The sequence below is a fragment of the Pleurodeles waltl genome, chromosome 3_1 (assembly GCF_031143425.1).
Source record: "Pleurodeles waltl isolate 20211129_DDA chromosome 3_1, aPleWal1.hap1.20221129, whole genome shotgun sequence".
Lineage (NCBI taxonomy): Eukaryota > Metazoa > Chordata > Amphibia > Caudata > Salamandridae > Pleurodeles > Pleurodeles waltl.
Window position 1 is genome coordinate 626,780,234 of NC_090440.1, and position 21,362 is coordinate 626,801,595.

Here is a 21,362-nt window from a genome sequence, read left to right on the forward strand (position 1 = left end):
AATTCAAGCGTTCACAACACAAGAACCTTTTATACAAATACATAAAAATAAGGTCGTCCTACGACCTAATCCAAAATTTTTACCAAAAGTTATTTCACCGTTCCATCTAAATCAAACGGTAGAACTACCAGTTTTTTTCCCACAGCCAGATTCTGTGGCTGAAAGAGCACTACATACATTAGATGTCAAAAGAGCATTAATGTACTACATTGACAGAACAAAGAACATCAGAAAGACTAAACAGCTATTTATTGCATTCCAAAAACCTCATGCAGGTAACCCAATATCAAAACAAGGTATAGCTAGATGGATAGTTAAATGCATCCAAATCTGCTACCTTAAAGCAAAAAGACAACTGCCCATTACTCCCAGGGCACATTCAACAAGGAAAAAAGGTGCTTCAATGGCCTTTTTAGGAAACATCCCAATGCATGAAATATGTAAGGCAGCCACATGGTCTACGCCTCACACATTCACCAAACACTACTGTATAGATGTGCTATCCGCACAACAAGCTACAGTAGGTCAAGCTGTATTAAGAACTCTATTTCAGACAACTTCTACTCCTACAGGCTAAACCACCGCTTATGGGGAAATAACTGCTTACTAGTCTATGCAGAACATGTGTATCTACAGCGACAGATGCCATCGAACTGAAAATGTCACTTACCCAGTGTACATCTGTTCGTGGCATCAGTCGCTGAGATTCACATGTGCCCACCCACCTCCCCGGAAGCCTGTAGCAGTTCAGAAGTTACCTTCAATTTTGTACATTTGTATATATATTATTTAAACCTTTAATAGGTACATACTTACACATTTCATTGCGCGGGCACTATTACTATAGTACAACTCCTACCTCACCCTCTGCGGGGAAAACAATCGAAGATGGAGTCGACGCCCATGCGCAATGAGCACAGAAGGAGGAGTCACTCGGTCCCGTGACTCGAAAACACTTCTTCGAAGAAAAACAACTTGTAACACTCCGACCCAACACCAGATGGCGAGCTATTGCAGAACATGTGAATCTCAGCGACTGATGCCACGAACAGATGTACACTGGGTAAGTGACATTTTCATTCTTTAGCGATCATCGTGTGGGTTATGCGTTCAGGTTGTCTCTCTGGAACCATTTTGCATGTTATAGGTGGATGAGAAATGAAAAGGTCAGTTACCAGGGAGGTTGATATTTCAGAGAGGACATGGAAGTGATATATTTTGTTGCTGAAGGGGACTAGTTGAAAGGGATGAGGTCAGATATCTCCCAATACCCCCCCCCCCCCCCTCTCTGAACAGAGGCAAGTGTTTTGGGTAGGGGAAACAGATAACACATGCTTAAATGCGCTCAAGTCCGGGTAGCCATTGTCAGCCAAGCATAAAGGTGACTTACTATCTTGTACAATTAACAAGTGGTCCAGGCAAACCGGAAAACATGAACACAATCTTGTATAAAGTTATAGGAATGCTGCATATCTCTGACATCACGAAGGCAAAGGCCCTGGTGGAACCTACCCGAGGCAGAGTCTGTAGGCAGTCACCCCACAGCACAGGTAAAAAGGTCTATGTTCCTTACTACATTCTTACCCTACCACAACCAACTCTTTCATTATCCCGGTAGAGGAGATAGGAGTCATCCTCAGAAAGAGTGGCACACGATGGATGCTCCCTGGACAGTGAATGTGTGTGTACCTCCAGTGGGCTTCACAATTGATGGTTGCCCTTCCAATTGGGTGGGGGGGCGGCAATCACATGGAGCCAGACATTCAAAAATTACATTGGCAGGGTGGGATAGCCTCACAAAACCTTGCAGAGGACTTTATTTCCAACATCATTTGTGCCAAAGGCTAAAACATCCGTAATCTTCATCCTCCATCCTAGTTTTCAAAAGCTGTCTCTTTGCAAGTTCTTGCACTGTTTTTGACTGACCGAGCAGAAGGAAGCCTCTTCAGCGCTTCTTTAACTGCTGCTGAAACAAAGGTGCAGTATTGATCATCTCTTGTAAGTCTATCTGCCCCACAGTTTGTATTGCCTGACAAGCGACACACCTTGCGTACAACAAGCTGGAAATTGGATAGTTGATGGGTAAATCCTGTTTGAAGGACCTAGAGGCACAGGGCAGAATCACAGAGACGGTGACCGAAGTATATTCTTGCAACTAAGTGTTTGTTCACATGGAATGTGTCACCTTATCCTTTATTATGCAATGTACTGTGACTATGGAAGTTACTGAATAACATTTGACCACAGACTTTGTATGCCCACAATTATTACCCTGTGATTTTGTTTTCCCCCAGGTCGGATGCTGATATTTTACGGTAACAAGACTTCTACACAGTTCCTAAACTTCACCCCAACTCTTATTTGTTCTGATGATTTAAAGTCTAATATCCTTTTCTGAATTGTGAATTATTTTGCTTGCTGCATAACGCCATCTATTTATGCATAATACAAAGTGCTATGGTAATTTTTCTACAGGTGTGCTCTTTGGTTCTAGGTGAGATTCTAAATGTGTGTGTGTGTTTTAATTTTGATATTGTCCATAGTTTAAAGCCTTATTTCAGGCTTTGTGTGTTTTACTTTTAAAGCACGCACTGCATTACTAATTTGTTTCCAGGCTATGAGGCATCAAAGAAACATGCACTGCGACGGTGAATAACTATAGTGCCCCTGGAGAGTTACTTTGAAAAGGTAAGGGATCACACCTTTGATGCTCTCAAAAATGAAGGGGAGACTTTTAAAGGTGATTCTTTCCTTGGCTTGAGCCATTAAAGGATTTTGAGGTGTGCAGATGTAGGATTATGCTTATTAAATTGAAAATCAATCTGCAGCATTTAAATTGTTTGAATTTGTTTTATCTGGAATGCTGTTGAGACTAGGAATTGAGGTAGTTGAGCTTTGAGCTAACCAGGACCCCATTTACCATGATGATGTTAGGTGGTAATGAACTAGAGAGTCTTTTTTAAAGTTTGATTTGGTGGAATCATGACTTGATACCTGTGCCTACTTGTGAGGTTAGGCTGCCATTAGCATCTAGTATGATTCCTAAGCTGCATGCTTTAGTTTTGATGGGGACGAGTCCCCCAAAACAGGTAGACCGAGAGCACAGTGCATTAGTGCTTTTGGGAAGGTGTTCTCCGCTTTACACTAGAATTTCAGTTATGGGGCTGTTAAAATGTAGGTCCACCCATGTTTCAGTATTGGTACTCCACTTATTTATAGTTTCAGATTGGGATGGGTGATCATTTAGTTTAAGGGGAGTGTGGTTGACTTCCTCATGGAAGTGAAATTGATGGTGATGAGAGAGGAGCTAATCCATTAGCGGTGTAACACAAATGTTGAACAGAAGCATGGATAATAAAGATCCCAATGAAATTCCACACTTGACCTTCTGCACTGAGAAGGTGAACTGTCTCAATCCCTTGAGTGTGATTTTCCAAGATTGATTTTGGCTATCTGGTAGATTGTTTGTGGTGCGGACCTCTGTTTGGAGTAGGGTATCATGGTCTACTGTATCAAATGCTGGCCAGTACAGGCGCATAAGCGTTGTGAGTGAGCCATTTTCCTCAATTTACTTAGACCAAAGTAGGTTCTTTTCCATGTTTGGGTCTTGTTGAGAATCCTGTTACTTTCTATATAATTTTACAGTTTGCGCACTATTTTCCTGCCTTTTTCCTAATTCAAGATAAGCATCTGTTAAAGGGCAATTGTTAACAAGATCTGTGGGTGTCAATTTGCTTTTTTGGGAGCATGGTGAAGTAAGAATGAAAGTGTATTGCAGTCAGTAAGACTTGTATTTCTGAACCTAGACATCTGTTAGATAGAGATTGAGAATTAATGGCAGCAAAGACAGAGGCATGGTCACTTGATCTGTTCTGGTCTAGGGATGGTAAGTAAGCATGTCATCTCCAGTTACCTCAAACTGAACTTGTTAGTATTGTATTCAGAATGTCAAATGGGAAGAGGTTGAGTTTTTAATGCCAATGTTACCTCAATTTTTTTTTCAGTGAAAAATGTGGACCAAAATATTCATATCCTAGCTCTGTTTGTCCTGTCCACCACAAGCCCTGCCATCGCAGCTGTTGAACGTAGTAGGAGGTGACACAAATGCATCTTGCTAGTTATAGTTAGGTCATCTGTTCTATAGGAAAAATATTTTTTGTGTTGCTAATAACTTTGGATCTGTTTGATGAATCTCCACTGAACTTAACAAAAAGGTACTACTTTTTGTCTGATTTGTGGATGGAAAGTTTCGGTGTGGTTAGTCAAGTTTGGGCTGAACAAAAACGGTGGTCCCAAAATGCAAAATCCCCAGGCATTTTCTATAGACTTTTTTCAGGCAAGGCTACAACAACAACTGCTTATCTGAATTACACCAAATTTTGCAGGAAGCTTGATCTTGGTCCGCAGATTGTGCATTTTGGTGATTTGGTGTACATCCATTCAGTAGTTTTTGAGAAATTATGGTTGAAAAATAATTGTACAGCTGGACGGTTTGGTCCGCGAGAGTCTTGAGAGACTTGCGCAGGAGTGCCAGTTAAAAAATACAGGGTTTTAATTGCCTCAGGTAGCTTTAGGTTCAATGGCATGCGTAGCTGTAGAAACACATGCTTTGCATAAGTCTGACATCTAGTATTGGGCTTGGAGCGTTACAAGTTGTTTTTCTTCTAAGAGTATTTTTGAGTTTCGAGTCACGAGACCGAGTGACCCCTCCTCTCGGTGATACTGCACATGAGCAGTGAGTTCTTTGTTAGATTGTTTTCTTTCCGCCGTCGGGTTCGGACATGTTTCCTATCGCTCCTGTGAATCTCAGTTCGGTATCTTCTAAATTTATTTCCACCTTTCTGTCAGCATCAGTATATTTTTCAATCGTGTTTTCTATACTTTTAATAGTTGATCTGATTTTTTTCATCTGGATCGATTTAATGCCCTCAAGGACGTCGATGCCCTTTTTGGGCCTACTTCCACAACTGTAGTCGGAGAATGATAGTCTGATGGAATAACCTCCATTTCGGTTCTGTACTCTGTGTCACTCCAAGTTTCCTTACACATATCAACACTTGGTGTGTAATTCGTGTCTCTATCCATAACACAAAGAAGAGACCTGCAACGCTTGTAGATCTTTTCGGTCAAAGAAGACCCTCCGGGACCAAAGAGCGTGCCAACTAGAAATGGAGTTGAAAGCAACAGGCGACACACCCAATATCTTCGGAGAAGAGCATGTGCAGGAAGAAATAGGACACCACACAGCCTTCTCCATTCGAGACTTCAATTCGGATTAAGATTTGGATCTCAAGAGCCAATCCATCCCAGCGGCGCAGTACATGAGTACATCAGCGCCCACGCACCAAACAAAGACTTTCAATAGGACTTCTGCATTGGCCGTCGGGCCGTGGTAGGCGCTGAAAAACGCATTTGGATGCCCCACCTTCTGGTTTGGCATCGAAAATACGAAAGACCAAAATGAATTTGGCACCAGCCAAACAGACATCTGTCTGTTTCAGTATCAAGCCGAAAATATACATATCCACTTAGGAGTCGAAGAAATTGCCATCCACTTCGGAGCCGACATTTTCAGTTCAAGTAAAACATTCAGTATCGAAGGGTTTGAAGCCGAAAACTGTAGTAACTAAACCTTCTACAGTTACAATAGAGGAGTCCTCTTCTATAGAGTCAATACTTGAAGTAATGGACGCTAAACATATTATAAGAAGGCATGTATGGTTAAGGTGCTCAGGTTTTAAGCCTGACATACAACAAGCAGTGTTGAACATGCCTTTTGATAAAGAGCATCTATTTTGCCCAGAGGTGGATGCCACTATAGAAAAACTAAAAAAGGACTCAAACAGCTAAAGCCATGGGTGGGTTAATCACTACACCCAGTAAAGGTAGATTTAGAGATGGTTTCAAAACGTCAGCCACAGAGCCCTCCACCTCACAACAAAAACAAGGAACACATTTCTATAATATAGGTTCATTTAGAGTATCATATAAGGGCTCAAACAATGGAGGAATAGGTAAAACATCTGCCTCTAGAGGTTCTTCCTCTACCATAAAACAGTGACTCTCTACAAATCCCCAGAGCACATACATCTCCTGTGGGAGGAAGACTGGTAAAACATTTTTTATCCACAATGGTACAACATCACCACAGACCAGTGGGTTCTATCAATTATCCAACAAGGCTATTGTCTAGAACTCATTTCCACTCTACCAAACTTTCCTTCTTGTTTCAACAAACTCTCTCAAACATCTTCTTCTATTAAAAGAGGAGGTACAGTCCCTTCTTCTCAAAGGAGCTATAGAAACCAGTTCCTCCATCTCAACAAGAGTTAGGAGTATATTCACTGTAGTTCCTTATACCCAAAAAAGGAAGGTTCCTTAAGACCAATTCTAGATCTCTAGGCCTCTCAATCTATACATACTTTCAGGGCATTTCCACATGGTCACTCTGCAAGGTGTTATTCCTCTATTACAGCAAGGAGATTACATGACAGCATTAGATCTCAAAGATGCTTATTTCCATATTCCATACATCCAGCACACCGCAGATATCTACGATTTGTCATTACAGGGAAGCATTACCAATTCAAAGTACTACGATTTGGGGTAACAGCCCCAAGAGTATTCACAAAATGCTTCCTGGTAGTAGCAGCATTCCTCAGAAGACAACACACACACATTTTCCCATCTCTGGACGACTGGCTTATAAAAGCCAATACCATTCAACATGCCAGCAGCACACTCAGCACACAGCAAATCTTCTCCACAATTTGGGATTCAGAATAAATCACCTCAAATCCCATCTTCAACCCTCACAAATACAGACTTCTCTGGGAGCAATTCTGAACACTCAGTCAGTCAGCATTAGCATATCCAAACCAAGTAAGGATTCAAGCTTTTCAAAATCTCATTGCTAAATTACAAGAGAATCATACTTATACAGTAAAGCTAGTGATGCAGCTGTTGGGGGTGATGGCTTCTTGTATAGCCATTGTTCCCCATGCAAGACTACACATGCGTACACTGCAGCAGTGCCTTTCTCGTCAGTGTGTCAGTCGCAGGGTCATCTTCGGGATCTAGAGTTGTTGGACCACCAGACTCGACGCTCTCTGCAATGGTGGAATCCCACCAACCTTTCAAAAGGGCTTCCCTTTCAGGTCCCTGTACCTCAGATCACTCTCACAACAGATGCATCACAGATGGTTTGTTGACCTCACCTCAAGAACCTCACCATACAAGGGTAATGGGACCCCATTCAACAGACTTCTCACGTCAATTATTTGGAATTACTAGCAGTCTTTCTAGCACTCAGGACATTCCTTACACAGATCTCACACAAGGTGGTGTTAGTCCATAAAGACAATATGGCAATGTATTATCTGCAAAAACAGAGGGAGACACACTCATCTCAATTGTCCCTTCTAGCTCAGACGATTTGGAAGTAGGTGATTCACAATCACATTCAATTCGCAGAATATCTCCCAAGAATGGACAATCAGTTAGCAGACCTATTAAGCAGGACGCAGCAACAAGTCCATGAATGGGAAATTCACCCACGAGTACTTCACCAATACTTTAGCCTATGGGGAACACCAGAAATGGATCTCTTTGCTACCGCAGAAAACTCAAAATGCCAAACCTTTGTGTCCAGGTACCCACACCCTCAGCTAAACATGTCAAACATATATATAATATAAATAAAATGAAAAGAGATGTCCATGCAATGTATGTACATACTTATAGTATGTTGTACTACAACGACCATAGGCTTACGGGGAGGAGGGAGGTTGCATGTGAATCTACAGCACTACATGCCACGAACAGATGTCTACTGTGTAAGTAACATTTTCCGTTCAATGGCACGTGTAGCTGTAGATACACATGCTTTGCACAGCCTGTAAAGCAGTCCCCTCCAAATAAGCGGTGGCTAACCTGTACAAGTTAGAGTATCTTGAAAAAGTATCCTAAGGACTGCTTGACCAACATTTGCCAGATGACAAGCTAAAACATCTACACAATAGTGTTCAGTAAATGTGTGTGGTGTAGACCAAGTAGCAGCCTTACAAATATCTGCTATTGGAATGTTACCTAAAAAGGCAATTGAAGCACCTTTTTCACTAGTAGAGTGTGCTTTAGGAGCTACTGGTAGTTGTGTTTTAGCTTTAAGGTAAGTTTAAATACACATGACTATCCATCAAGCAAATCGATTCATTGAAATTGGATTACCTTTGTGACCCATTTAAAAAGCTACAAAAAGTTGTTTTGATTTTCTATGCTATGCATATCTCTTCTGACATCTAGTGTTGGGCTCGGAGTGTTACAAGTTGTTTTTCTTTTGAAGAAGTCTTTTCGGAGTCGCAGGATCAAGTGACTCCTCCTCTTGGTTACAGTGCACATGGGCATTGACTCTGTAGTTAGATTGTTTTCTTTCCGCTGTCTGGTCCGGACATGTTTCCTCTCGCCCTGAGATTTCGAATCAGAAAACCTTAGAAAACCTAGTTATTGGTTGGTATTGTTTTGATCGCGTTTTCCATCCAGCATCAAACCAGTAGTACCGTCGGAATCTAAATTTCACCCTTCGGGGCGTGTGTGCCTGACTCGGGCATACTGCGTGGAAAGCCTGATGGATAGGACTCCATTCTTATTCAAGCCTCTGTACCACGCAAAGTACCCATATACAGACCAACACCTGTTTTGTAATTTGTACCTTTCGCCAGACCATCAGGAGGAAGATTGCAAAGCCTGTTGATCGTTTCGATCGAAGAAGACCTTAAAAGATCGCAGAGCTCGAAGACAAGAAATGGCGTCCAAGAGCACCGAACATCTCAATGTCATGGAGGAAGAGCAGGCGCAGATAGCAGTCTCCATCCAAGACATCAACTCCGAACAAGAATCGGAAGATGATAGACCCATCACGGCTGGCCAGCATGTGAGTACGTCTGCCCCTATGCCCTCATATAAAAAACATCCGAAGGCCTTGGGTACAACACTGCTGTAAGGCCATGGTTTAACCTGAAAAAAGACTGTTGGTGACCAACCTTCTGGATTGTGCCAAAAAAGGCCACTCCTCCCTCCACTTCGGAGTCAAGCAAGCCGGATAAAACTTCCACCTCAGACTCCAGCAAATGCCCTCACTCTTCGTAGTCGAAATTTCAACACCCTGCTTCGGAGTCGAAACAACCAGATTCTTTTTCGGGACCGAAAAAGACCCAAACTTCGGAGCCGAAAAAATCCTCATACACAGAGGAACAAGGACTTTTGAGAAAATTAATCAAATCTCAAAGCCCATGCAAGAATCTCACAAAGCTTCCAAAGAAGAAACTGAAATTGAGCCAATATTTGAGGTTATGGATGAAAGACAATCGAGAATCCATATAGAAAAGGAGACTGGCTGAATACTCACTGCACCTCCTTTAAAGACCAAAACAAAGCTGGCCTTTCAAGAGGAGTTAGATTCTGCTCAACCACCAGCCAAAGTGCGGAACCAAAAGGAGGAAACCAGCACCTCTCGCTACTTCTCCTCCTCACTCTCCACAACTTTCTTTTTCACCTCACAATAGTCCACCACCACTGCCTTCTCTGTCACACTCACTATACTCCCATGGAGATACAGTGGACCCATGGGATCTCTATGACCCTGATCCCATTCCATATAATGATCCTGACCTCTACCCCTCAAAACCTTCACCACCAGAAGACACTACTGCCTACACTCAGGTAGTCTCTAGGGCAGCGGCTTATCATGGGGAGCTTATGCATTCTGAACCCCTGGAAGAAGATTTTCTATTTAACACTGTCTTCCTCTCACTCCACATACCAGTGTCTCCCAATGTTACCTGGGATGGTTAAACATGCTGAATTTATTTTGTGTGAACCTGTCAAAGCTAGAGTCATTACCCCTAGGATTGACAAAAACGATAGGCCTGCCCCTCCGAACCCAGACTATATAACACACCAGGTTCCACCGGACTCCGTAGTAGCCAGCGCGGCCAGAAAAAGAGCTAACAGCCAGTCATCAGGAGACGCTCCTCCTCCTAAGGAAAGTAGAAAATTTGATGCTGCTGGCAAAAGAGTAGCCACACAAGCGGCTAACCAATGGAGAATTGCCAATTCTCAGGCACTGCTAGCTAGATACCATAGAGCCCATTGGGATGAGATGCAAGATATTATACAGCACCTCCCAAAAGAGCATCAGAAAAGGGCGCAACAAGTGGTAGAAGAGGGACAAGCTATAAGCAATAACCATATATGGTCTGCCCTTGATACAGCTGCAAGAAGCGTCAACACTGCCATTACAATTAGAAGGCATGCATGGCTGCGCTTCTCTGGTTTTAAAACAGAAATACAACAGGCAGTACTTAATATGCCTTTTGATAAGAAACATCTATTTGGCCCTGAAGTGGACACCACCATAGAGAAACTGAGAAAAGACTCAGACACTGCTAAGGCAATGGGGGCACTATATACCACACCATATAGAAGCTCCCTTCGCAGAGCAGGATTTAAGGCACAATCCTCTTGACGCATCTACCTCCCAGACAAAGCAGGGACAACAAACTCAATATCAAAGAGGGGGATTTAGAGGGTCCTACAGAGGACAATATTTCAGGAACAGAGGCAAGAGCCAAGCCTCAAAACAAACCACTACAGCATCTAAGCTGTGACTTCCTTCTCACCCCTCCACTCCACACACCTCCTGTGGGAGGAAGACTACAGCAATTCAACTCTCATTTGCAAAATATCACCACAGAGAATTGGGTGTTATCAATTATCCGCAATGGCTATTGCCTAGAATTAATCTCCACCCCTCCAAACATCCCACCACGTCACCACAAATTATCCCCAGAACACAGTGTTCTGCTACAAGAAGAGGTACAATCCCTACTATTAAAACAAGCAATAGAATTGGTTCCACATTCTCAACAGGGAACAGGAGTATATCCACTATACTTCCTCATCCCCCAAAAAGATGGCACCCTCAGGCCCATCTTGGACCTCAGGCCTCTCAATCTATACATCCTGTCAGAACATTTTCACATGGTAACTCTGCAGGATGTCATTCCACTACTACAAAAACTGGATTACATGACTGCTTTAGACCTCAAAGATTTATTATTTCCACATACCCATCCATCCAGCTCACAGAAAATACCTCAGGTTTGTCATAGCAAGAAAACATTACCAGTTCAAAGTTTTGCCATTCGGCATAACAGCCCCAATAGTGTTCACAAAATGTCTAGCAGTAGTAGCAGCCTACTTAAGAAGACAACACATTCACGTCTTTCCATATCTAGACGATTGGCTAATAAAATCAAGCAATTTTACACAATGCCAACAATACACTCATTATGTGATAGAAACCCTACATACACTAGGGTTCACTCGGTTACCTAAAATCACACCTTCAACCAGCACAAGTACAACCTTACCTAGGTGCTATTCTGAATACCTAGAAAGCCCTAGAATATCCAAATACACAAAGGATACAAGCTTTTCCAAATCTTCTACCACAAATACAGCCAAATCATCAATATACTGTAAGATTCATCATGAAAATTCTAGGGATGATGGCATCTTGCATAGCTACAGTTCCACATGCAAGACTAAACATGAGGCTCTTACAACAGTGCCTCTCACAACAATGCTCTCAGGCACACGGTTAACTTCAAGATCTAGTTTTGATGGACCGGCAAACACATATGTCCCTTCAATGGTGGAATCTCATCAATCTAATGAAGGGGCGGTCGCTTCAAGACACTGTGCCTCAGACCATAATCACAACAGACGCATCCATGATAGGTTGGGGAGCTCATTTCAACAATCATACCATTCAAGGGGAATGGGATGCCAAACAGAAACAGTTTCACATAAACCACCTAGAATTATTAGCTGTATTTCTTGCTCTAAAAGCGTTTCAACCTTTTCTCAAACAGAAGACTGTTCTAATAAAAACAGACAACATGACAACCATGTATTACCCCAACAAACCGGGTGGGGCACATTTATCTCAACTGTTCCTACTAGCCCAAACAATATGGAAATGGGCAATTCACAATCGCGTTCATCTGTTAGCACAATACATTCCAGGGATAGACAATCAGCTGGCAGATCTCCTAAGCAGGAAAGACCAACAAACTCACGAATGGGAGATTCACCCCAAGTACTTCAAAAGTACTTTCAAAAGTGGGGGACACCAGCAATAGACCTATTCGCAACAAGCGAAAAGGCAAAATGCCAAAACTTTGCATCCAGACACACACATCCCCTATCCAAGGGCAATGCTCTATGTATCAATTGGTCAGGGATATTTGCTTACGCTTTCCCCCTCTCCTACTCCTTCCCTTTCTGGTCAGCAAACTATGTCAAACATCACTCACCATGATACTCATAGCCCCAACGTGGGCACGTCAGCATTGGTACACAACACTCCTAGATCTGTCTGTAGTATCTCATTACAAACTCCCAAACAGACCAGACTTGTTAACACAGAACAAAGGTCAAATAAGGCACCCAAACCCCAATGTTCTCAATCTGGCGATTTGGCTCTTGAAGTCTTAGAATTTGGTTACCTAAAGCTTCCATCAGAATGTATGGAAGTAATTAAACAAGCATGTAAACCTACTACTAGACAATGTTACGCAAATAAGTGGAAAAGATTTGTCTACTACTGTCAATCTAAAAACACTGAACCACTTACAGCATCTACACAAGATACTCTATGCTATTTACTTCATTTGCAGAAATCAAATTTAGCTTTCTCATCCATCAAAATCCACCTTACTGCAATATCTGCTTATTTACAAACTATTCAACACACTTCTCTATTTAGATTCCTGTTATTAAAGCCTTCATGGAAGGATTAAAATGCATTATTCCACCCAGAACACCACCTGTTCCTTCCTGGAATTTAAATATTTTTCAGACTTATGGGCCCACCTTTTGAACCCATGCACTCTTGTCAAATTCAATTTTTAACATGGAAAGTTGCCTTACTTGTAACTATTACTTCTTTATGAAGAGTTAGTGAAATACAGGCGTTCACTCTTGAAGAACCTTTCTTCCAAGTACACAAACAAAAGCTGTACTTAGGACAAATCCAAAATTTCTACCAAAAGTAGTATCTCCTTATCACATCAACCAAACAGTTGAATTGCCAGTCTTCTTTCCACAGCCAGACTCTGTGGCAGAAAGAGCTCTTCATACCTTAGATCTCAAAAGAGCTCTTATGTACTACATTGACAGAACTAAAGATTTTAGAAAAACAAAACAACTTTTCGTTACCTTTCAACATCCACATAAAGGTAATCCTATATCTAAACAAGGCTTAGCAAGATGGATTGTTAGATGCATCCAAACATGCTACATCAAAGCAAAGAGGAAACTTTTAGTCACTCCTAGAGCACATTCTAGAAGAACGAAAGGTGCATCAATGGCGTTTTTAGGAAACATACCAATGGCTGATATATGTAAAGCTGCCACATGGCAACTCCTCATACATTTACAAAACACTATTATGTTGATGTTTTCTCACAGCAACAGGCTACTGTAGGCCAGGCTGTATTAAGAACACTATTTCAAACTACTTCAACTTTGCTAGCCACCACCATTTTTTGGGAGGACTAACTGCTTTGTAGTCTGTGCATAGCATGTGTATCTGCAGCTACACATGCCATCAAACTGAAAATGTCACTTACCCAGTGTACATTTGTTCGTGGCATGTAGTGCTGCAGATTCACATGCACCCTCCCTCCTCCCCGGAAGCCTGTAGTCGTTCAAGTTTAACATTTGTACATATGTATGTACATTTACATTTGCCTGGACATCTCTTTATATTCTTATACTCTATCACTTCTTCCTTCACCCTTTGCGGGAAAACAATCTAACTATGGAGTCGATGCCCATGCGCACTGTAACCAAGAGGAGGAGCCACTTGATACAGTGACTTCGAAAAGACTTCTTCGAAGAAAAACAACTTGTAACACTCCGAGCCCAACACTAGATGTCGGAAGAGATATGCATAGCATGTGAATCTACAGCACTACATGCCATGAACAGATGTACACTGGGTAAGTGACATTTTCCACACATATATATATATATGTTCGATGGCATGTGTAGCTGCAGATACACATGCTGTGCATATCGCGCCATCTAGTGTTGGGCTCGGAGTGTTACGAGTTGTTTTTCTTCGAAGAAGTCTTTTCGAGTCACGAGATCAAGGGACTCCTCCCATTTCGGCTCCATTGCGCATGGGCGTCGACTCCATCTTAGATTGTTTTCTTTCCGCCAGCGGGTTCGGATGTGTTCCTCTTCGCACCGTGTTTCGGTTCGGAAAGTTAGTTAAATCTCGGAAAATTCGACGGTATTGTTTGCGTTCAGTATCGGGTTAGTTAACGCAGATCGACACCGATTTAAAGAAAAGCTCCGGTAGCCCTTCGGGGCTTCTACCCCATGGCGGGGCCTGGTCGGCCCGACCGCGTGCATCTTCAAGGCTCATGGAACGGACCCCATTCCGCTTCTGCCCCGAATGCCATAACAAGTATCCATACACAGATCAACATCTGGTCTGTAATTTGTGTTTGTCCCCCGAACACAAAGAGGCCTGTCGGGAATTTCGGTCACAGAAAACGCTACGGGACCGGAGCGCGCGAAGGCTTCAAATGGCGTCGGCGCCGCCAGGACACCACGGCGTTGAGGAAGAAGAAACTTTCTCCATTGCTGACTCTGACGAGCCCGAAACAGATCAGACGCCGAAAACCGTGAGTAAACCAGCCCCGGCCAAAACTCACGCCAAAATCATGAAGGCCCAGGGGGCGCCACCGCCGGCAGGCCATGGCTTAACCTGTAAAATCGGTGACCGTCCATCGGCACCGAAAAAGGCCACACACGTGTCAGTCATCCGACTCCGGTCGAGATACTGGCACTGAACGTACTCGACACCGAGAACCTGGTTCCGACCAAACTCGATCTTCGAGATACCGGCACCGAGATAAGTCGGCACCGAGAGATCGGAACACCGAAACCGAAAAAAGTGGCTTCGGAGCCGAAAAAGACTTTAGAAAAAGTTTTGGTACCGAAACATCCCGCTTCGGAGCCGAAAACAAGCTCCTACTCCAAAGAGCAAGGCCTTTCAGCACAACTGCAAGGCCATAAATTTGGACAAGAGCTAGAAGCAGGGGAGCCAGATTATACACAAAGAAGGCTCCATATTCAAAAGGATACAGGGAAAATAAGAACTCTCCCTCCTATAAGGATGAAAAGGAAACTTGCTGTCCAAGACAAAGAAAAACAACCACAAGCAAAAGTGGCAAAAGCAGTAACTCCACCTCACTCTTCGCCACAACCATCACCACACCACTCACCGCAACCGTCACCAATTGCAACACCCCCTATGCAATCTCCAACGCACACAGGGATGAGCCAAGTTGACCCAGATGCATGGGATCTCTATGATGCGCCTGTATCAGACAATAGTCAAGACTGCTACCCAGCAAGGCCATCACCACCTGAAGACAGTACTGCCTACACGCAGGTGGTGTCCAGAGCAGCGGCTTTTCACAATGTGGCACTGCACGCTGAACCCATCGAGGATGACTTTTTGTTTAATACTTTGTCGTCGACACACAGTCAGTACCAAAGTCTCCCAATGTTACCAGGGATGTTGAGACACGCGACACAAGTATTTCAAGAACCCGTCAAAGGCAGAGCCATCACACCTAGGGTGGAGAAAAAGTACTAGCCTCCCCCTACAGACCCCGTGTACATCACACAACAACTGACACCTGACTCAGTAGTAGTGGGCGCAGCACGTAAAAGGGCTAATTCACACACCTCTGGAGATGCACCACCACCCGACAAAGAAAGTCGAAAGTTTGATGCAGCGGGAAAGAGAGTTGCAGCACAAGTGGCCAATCAATGGCGCATTGCCAATTCACAAGCTTTATTGTCAAGAAATGACAGAGCTCATTGGGATGAAATGCAGCACTTTATAGAACATCTGCCCAAGGAGTTCCAAAAGCGTGCACAACAAGTGGTGGAAGAGGGCCAAAGTATCTCGAACAACCAGATACGATCGTCAATGGATGCAGCGGACACAGCCGCAAGAACTGTGAATACAGCGGTCACTATTCGGAGACACGCACGGCTACGCACCTCCGGATTTAAACCAGAGATCCAGCAGGCTGTGCTTAGTATGCCTTTTAATGGACAGCAGTTGTTTGGGCCGGAGATGGACACAGCTATAGAGAAGCTGAAAAAGGACACTGATACGGCCAAGGCCATGGGCGCGCTCCACTCCCCACAGAGCAGAGGCACATTTAGGAAGACACAATTTAGAGGGGGGTTTCGGGCCCAAAGCACAGAACCCTCAACCTCACAAACCAGAACCACATACCAGGGCCAATATCAAAGAGTAGGCTTTCGGGGACAATACAGAGGTGGACAGTTCCCTAAAACTAGGGGAAAGTTCCAAAGACCCCTCAAACTAAACAGTGACTTCAGTGTCACAAATCCCCAACACATAACACCAGTGGAGGGGAGACTCACAGATTATTACCAGATTTGGGAGGAAATAACAACAGATTTGTGAATCCCTACAATTACCACCAAATGTGCCTCCAAGAACACACAACATGTCCAAACAGCACTTAGATCTATTACAAATAGAAGTCCAAGCGTTGTTACAAAAAAACGCAATAGAATTAGTACCCAACCATCAGAAAGGAACAGGTGTTTATTCCCTGTATTTTCTAATACCCAAAAAGGACAAAACTCTGAGACCCATCTTAGATCTCAGAACACTAAAGGCCAGATGTATCATTACGGCCCATTGCGATTCGGTAATAGCGATTTTTAAGAAATCGCTTTTACCGACTTGCAAAGGGCCATGTATCACATTTGCGAAACGATAACAGCGATTTCTTAAAAATCGCAAATGCTATTACCGAATCGCAAATTGCGATACCGGCCCCATTCGCAGCTATGGTCCTATTGGCCCATAGCTGTGAATATTTTTAATTTCCAAAATTGCGATTTCTGAACCAGAAATTGCAATTTTTGAAATGCAAAAGGCCAGGGTGCTGGGGGCCTAAGGGCATGTGTGCTTTACATGTTCAATTTAAAAATGCCATTCTGCAAAAAATCGCAATTTGTGATTTTTTGCAGCATTGCCTTGCGACCTTGATTTTGCGAATCGCAAATTGCGATTTGCAAAATCCAGGTCGCAACGCTAAAAATCGCAATCTTAGCCGTTTCTACTTTGTGGTCTGCGAATGCCTTTCATGCATTGCAGACCACTATTTTGCACTCGCAAACGGCCAAATTTACCGTATGCGAGTGCAAAATATTTTCATACATCTGGCCCTTAATCTTTACATCAAATCAGATCACTCTCACATGGTGACACTTCAAGACGTAATCCCCTTGCTCAAACAACAAGACTACATGTCAACTTTAGATCTCAAAGATGCGTACTTCCATATACCCATACATCCTTCACACAGGAAATACTTAAGGTTTGTAATCCAAGGAGTACATTACCAGTTCAAAGTTTTACCATTCGGGATAACAACAGCACCAAGGGTATTTACAAAATGCCTTGCAGTAGTAGCTACACATATCAGAAGACAGCACATACACGTATTCCCGTATCTAGACGATTGGTTAATCAAAACCAACACTCAGGAACAGTGCCTTCAACACACAAAATAAGTCATAGAAACCCTTCACAAACTGGATTTCTCACTAAACTACCAAAAATCACACCTACAGCTGTGTCAAATACAACAATACTTAGGAGCAACAATCAACACAAAAAAAGGGATTGCCACTCCAAGTCCACAAAGGGTACAAGCATTCCAAAACGTAATACAAAGCATGCACACAAACCAGAAGTATCAGGTAAAATTAGTGATGAAACTACTAGGCATGATGTCCACATGCATAGCCATTGTCCCAAACGCAAGATTACACATGCGACCCTTAAACAGTGCCTAGCAACACAATGGACACAAGCGCAGGGTCAACTTCAAGATCTAGTGTTGATAGACCGCCAAGCACACACCTCGCTACAATGTGGAATCATGCCAATTTAAATCAAGGGCGGCCTTTCCAGGACCCAGTGCCTCAATACGTAATCACAACAGATGCTTCCATGGTAGGGTGGGGAGCACACCTCAACCAACACAGCATCCAGGGACAATGGGACATTCAGCAGAAACAACTTCATATAAATCAGCTAGAACTACTAGCAGTGTTTCTAGCGTTGAAAGCATTTCAACCGCTAATAGCCCACAAACACATTCTTGTCAAAACAGACAACATGACAACAATGTATTACTTAAACAAATCTGCAGCGTCTCATGCCACGAACAGATGTACACTGGGTAAGTGACATTTTCCATATATATATATATATATATATATGCATATATATATATATATATATATATATATGTTCAATGGCATGTGTAGCTGCAGATACACATGCTGTGCACAGTCCGCCATCTGGTGTTGGGCTCGGAGTGTTACAAGTTGTTTTTCTTCGAAGAAGTCTTTTCGAGTCACGAGACCGAGGGACTCCTCCCATTTCGACTCCATTGCGCATGGGCGTCGACTCCATCTTAGATTGTTTTTTTTCCGCCATCGGGTTCGGACGTGTTCCTTTTCGCTCCGTGTTTCGGGTCGGAAAGTTAGTTAGAATCTCGGAAAAAATCGTCGGTATTGTTTGCGTTCGGTATCGGGTTAGTTAGAACAAATCGACACCGAATTTTGAAGAGCTCCGGTGGCCCTTCGGGGTTTTTTCGATCCCCCGTCGGGGCCTGGTCGGCCCGGCCACGTGCGACTTCAAGGCTGATGGAACGGACCTCATTCCGCTTCTGCCCAAAATGCCATAACAAGTATCCGTATACGGATCAGCATCTGGTCTGTAACTTGTGCTTGTCCCCCGAGCACAAGGAGGATACTTGTGAAGCCTGTTGAGCGTTTCGGTCGAGGAAGACGCTGAGAGACCGAAGAGCCAGGAGACTACAAATGGCGTCCACGCCGACAGGTCAAGAACGTTTCGAGGAGGAAGAAGAAGCTTTCTCCATCCGCGAGTCGGATTCTGAAGAACTCAACGCCGAAGAAACACACCAAACCGTGAGTAAGACGTCGAAAATCAAGACTCACGAGAAGTCCACAAAAGCCCAGGGGACGCCACCGCCAACAGGCCATGGCTTAACCCGAAAACTAGGTGACCGATCCAAGGCACCGAAAAAGGGCATGCTGGTGTCGAAGTCATCCGACTCCGGTCGAGATACCGCCACACAGCAACCTCGGAGCCGAGACAGCGGCTCCGAGAAACTTCGGCACAGAGACAGCGGCACCGAAGAATTTCGGCACCGAGACACCACGCCGAAAACAAAGAAGGTTTCTTCGGAGCCTAAAAAGACTTCCGAAAAGGTTTCGGTTCCGAAACATCCAGCCTCGGAGCCGAAAACTAGTTCCTATACAGAGGAACAAGGATTAACCTCCCAATTACATAGATTTGGAGAGGAGCTTCAAGCGGTAAAGCCTGACTACACGCAAAGAAGGCTTCATATTCATGAGGACACAGGGAAGATAACCACTCTTCCCCCAATCAAAATAAAAAGGAAACTTGCCTTTCAACAAAAGGACAAGCAACCACAGGCAAAAGTGGCAAGAAAAACAACCCCGCCACCGTCTCCACCACCATCAACACATGCGTCACCAGCAACAACTCCACCACTGATGCACTCACCAGCTCATACTACAATGAGTCAGGATGATCCCGATGCATGGGACCTTTATGATGCTCCAGTGTCTGACAACAGCCCAGACTCCTATCCCACAAAACCGTCACCACCTGAGGACAGTACATCCTACACACAGGTGGTCGCAAGGGCAGCCGAATTTCACAACGTCACCTTACATTCTGAACCAATTGAGGATGACTTTCTGTTTAACACCCTATCCTCCAGCCATAGCCAGTACCAAAGCCTTCCCATGCTCCCAGGAATGCTAAAACATTCAAAGCAAATATTTCAGGATCCAGTTAAAGGCAGAGCCATAACTCCAAGGGTGGAGAAAAAGTACAAGCCACCGCCAACAGATCCAATCTATATTACAACACAACTAACACCAGACTCAGTAGTTGTCGGGGCAGCTCGTAAGAGAGCCAACTCTCAGACCTCAGGAGACGCACCACCTCCAGACAAAGAGAGCCGCAAATTTGATGCTGCGGGAAAAAGGGTTGCAGCACAAGCAGCAAATCAATGGCGTATTGCCAATTCACAAGCACTTTTGGCAAGATACGACAGAGCTCATTGGGATGAAATGCAACATTTCATCGAACACTTACCCAAGGAGTTCCAAAAAAGAGCGCAACAGGTGGTAGAAGAGGGACAAAGTATCTCAAATAATCAGATACGGTCTTCCATGGATGCAGCAGATACAGCTGCGAGGACAATAAACACTGCAATCACGATACGAAGGCACGCATGGCTGCGCACTTCAGGGTTCAAGCCGGAAATCCAACAAGCTGTGCTCAATATGCCATTTAATGAACAGCAATTGTTTGGGCCGGAGGTTGACACTGCCATTGAGAAACTCAAAAAAGACACTGATACAGCCAAAGCCATGGGCGCACTCTACTCCCCGCAGAGCAGAGGCACATTTCAGAAAACACCTTTTAGGGGAGGGTTTCGAGGTCAACCCACAGAAACCACAACCTCACAAACAAGGCCTACTTATCAGGGTCAATATCAGAGGGGAGGTTTTCGGGGACTATATAGAGGGGGCCAATTCCCAAGAAATCGAGGAAAATTCCAAGGCCCCAAAACTCCTCAAAATAAACAGTGACTCACAAGTCACACAACCCCATCACATAACACCTGTGGGGGGAAGACTAAGCCAATTTTACAAACTTTGGGAGGAAATAACAACAGACACCTGGGTCTTAGCAATTATCCAGCATGGTTATTGCATAGAATTTCACCAATTCCCTCCAAACGTCCCACCGAAAACACACAATATGTCAAAACAACATATAGATCTTCTAGGACTAGAAGTTCAAGCATTGCTACAAAAGGAGGCAATAGAATTAGTGCCAAATCTACAAAAAAACACAGGAGTTTACTCACTGTACTTTCTAATACCCAAGAAGGACAAAACTCTGAGACCAATACTAGATCTCAGAACACTAAATACCTACATCAAATCAAACCACTTTCACATGGTCACGTTACAAGACGTAATCCCACTGCTCAAACAGCAAGATTACATGACCACATTAGACCTAAAAGATGCGTATTTCCATATACCAATACATCCTTCACACAGGAAATACCTAAGGTTCGTATTCC

The 21,362-nt window shown here is 43.6% G+C and overlaps 1 protein-coding gene across 2 annotated transcripts in view; it reads left to right on the plus strand.

The window, feature by feature from the left end:
- AP2A2 (adaptor related protein complex 2 subunit alpha 2) overlaps positions 1–21,362 on the plus strand; it is a 308,871-nt gene that overhangs the window by 260,119 nt on the left and 27,390 nt on the right. For both annotated transcript variants that reach the window (XM_069223134.1, XM_069223136.1), the window contains one exon: positions 2,295–2,383. In XM_069223134.1, coding sequence (XP_069079235.1) covers positions 2,295–2,383 — 89 coding nt within the window. The remainder of the gene's footprint in view (positions 1–2,294; positions 2,384–21,362) is intronic.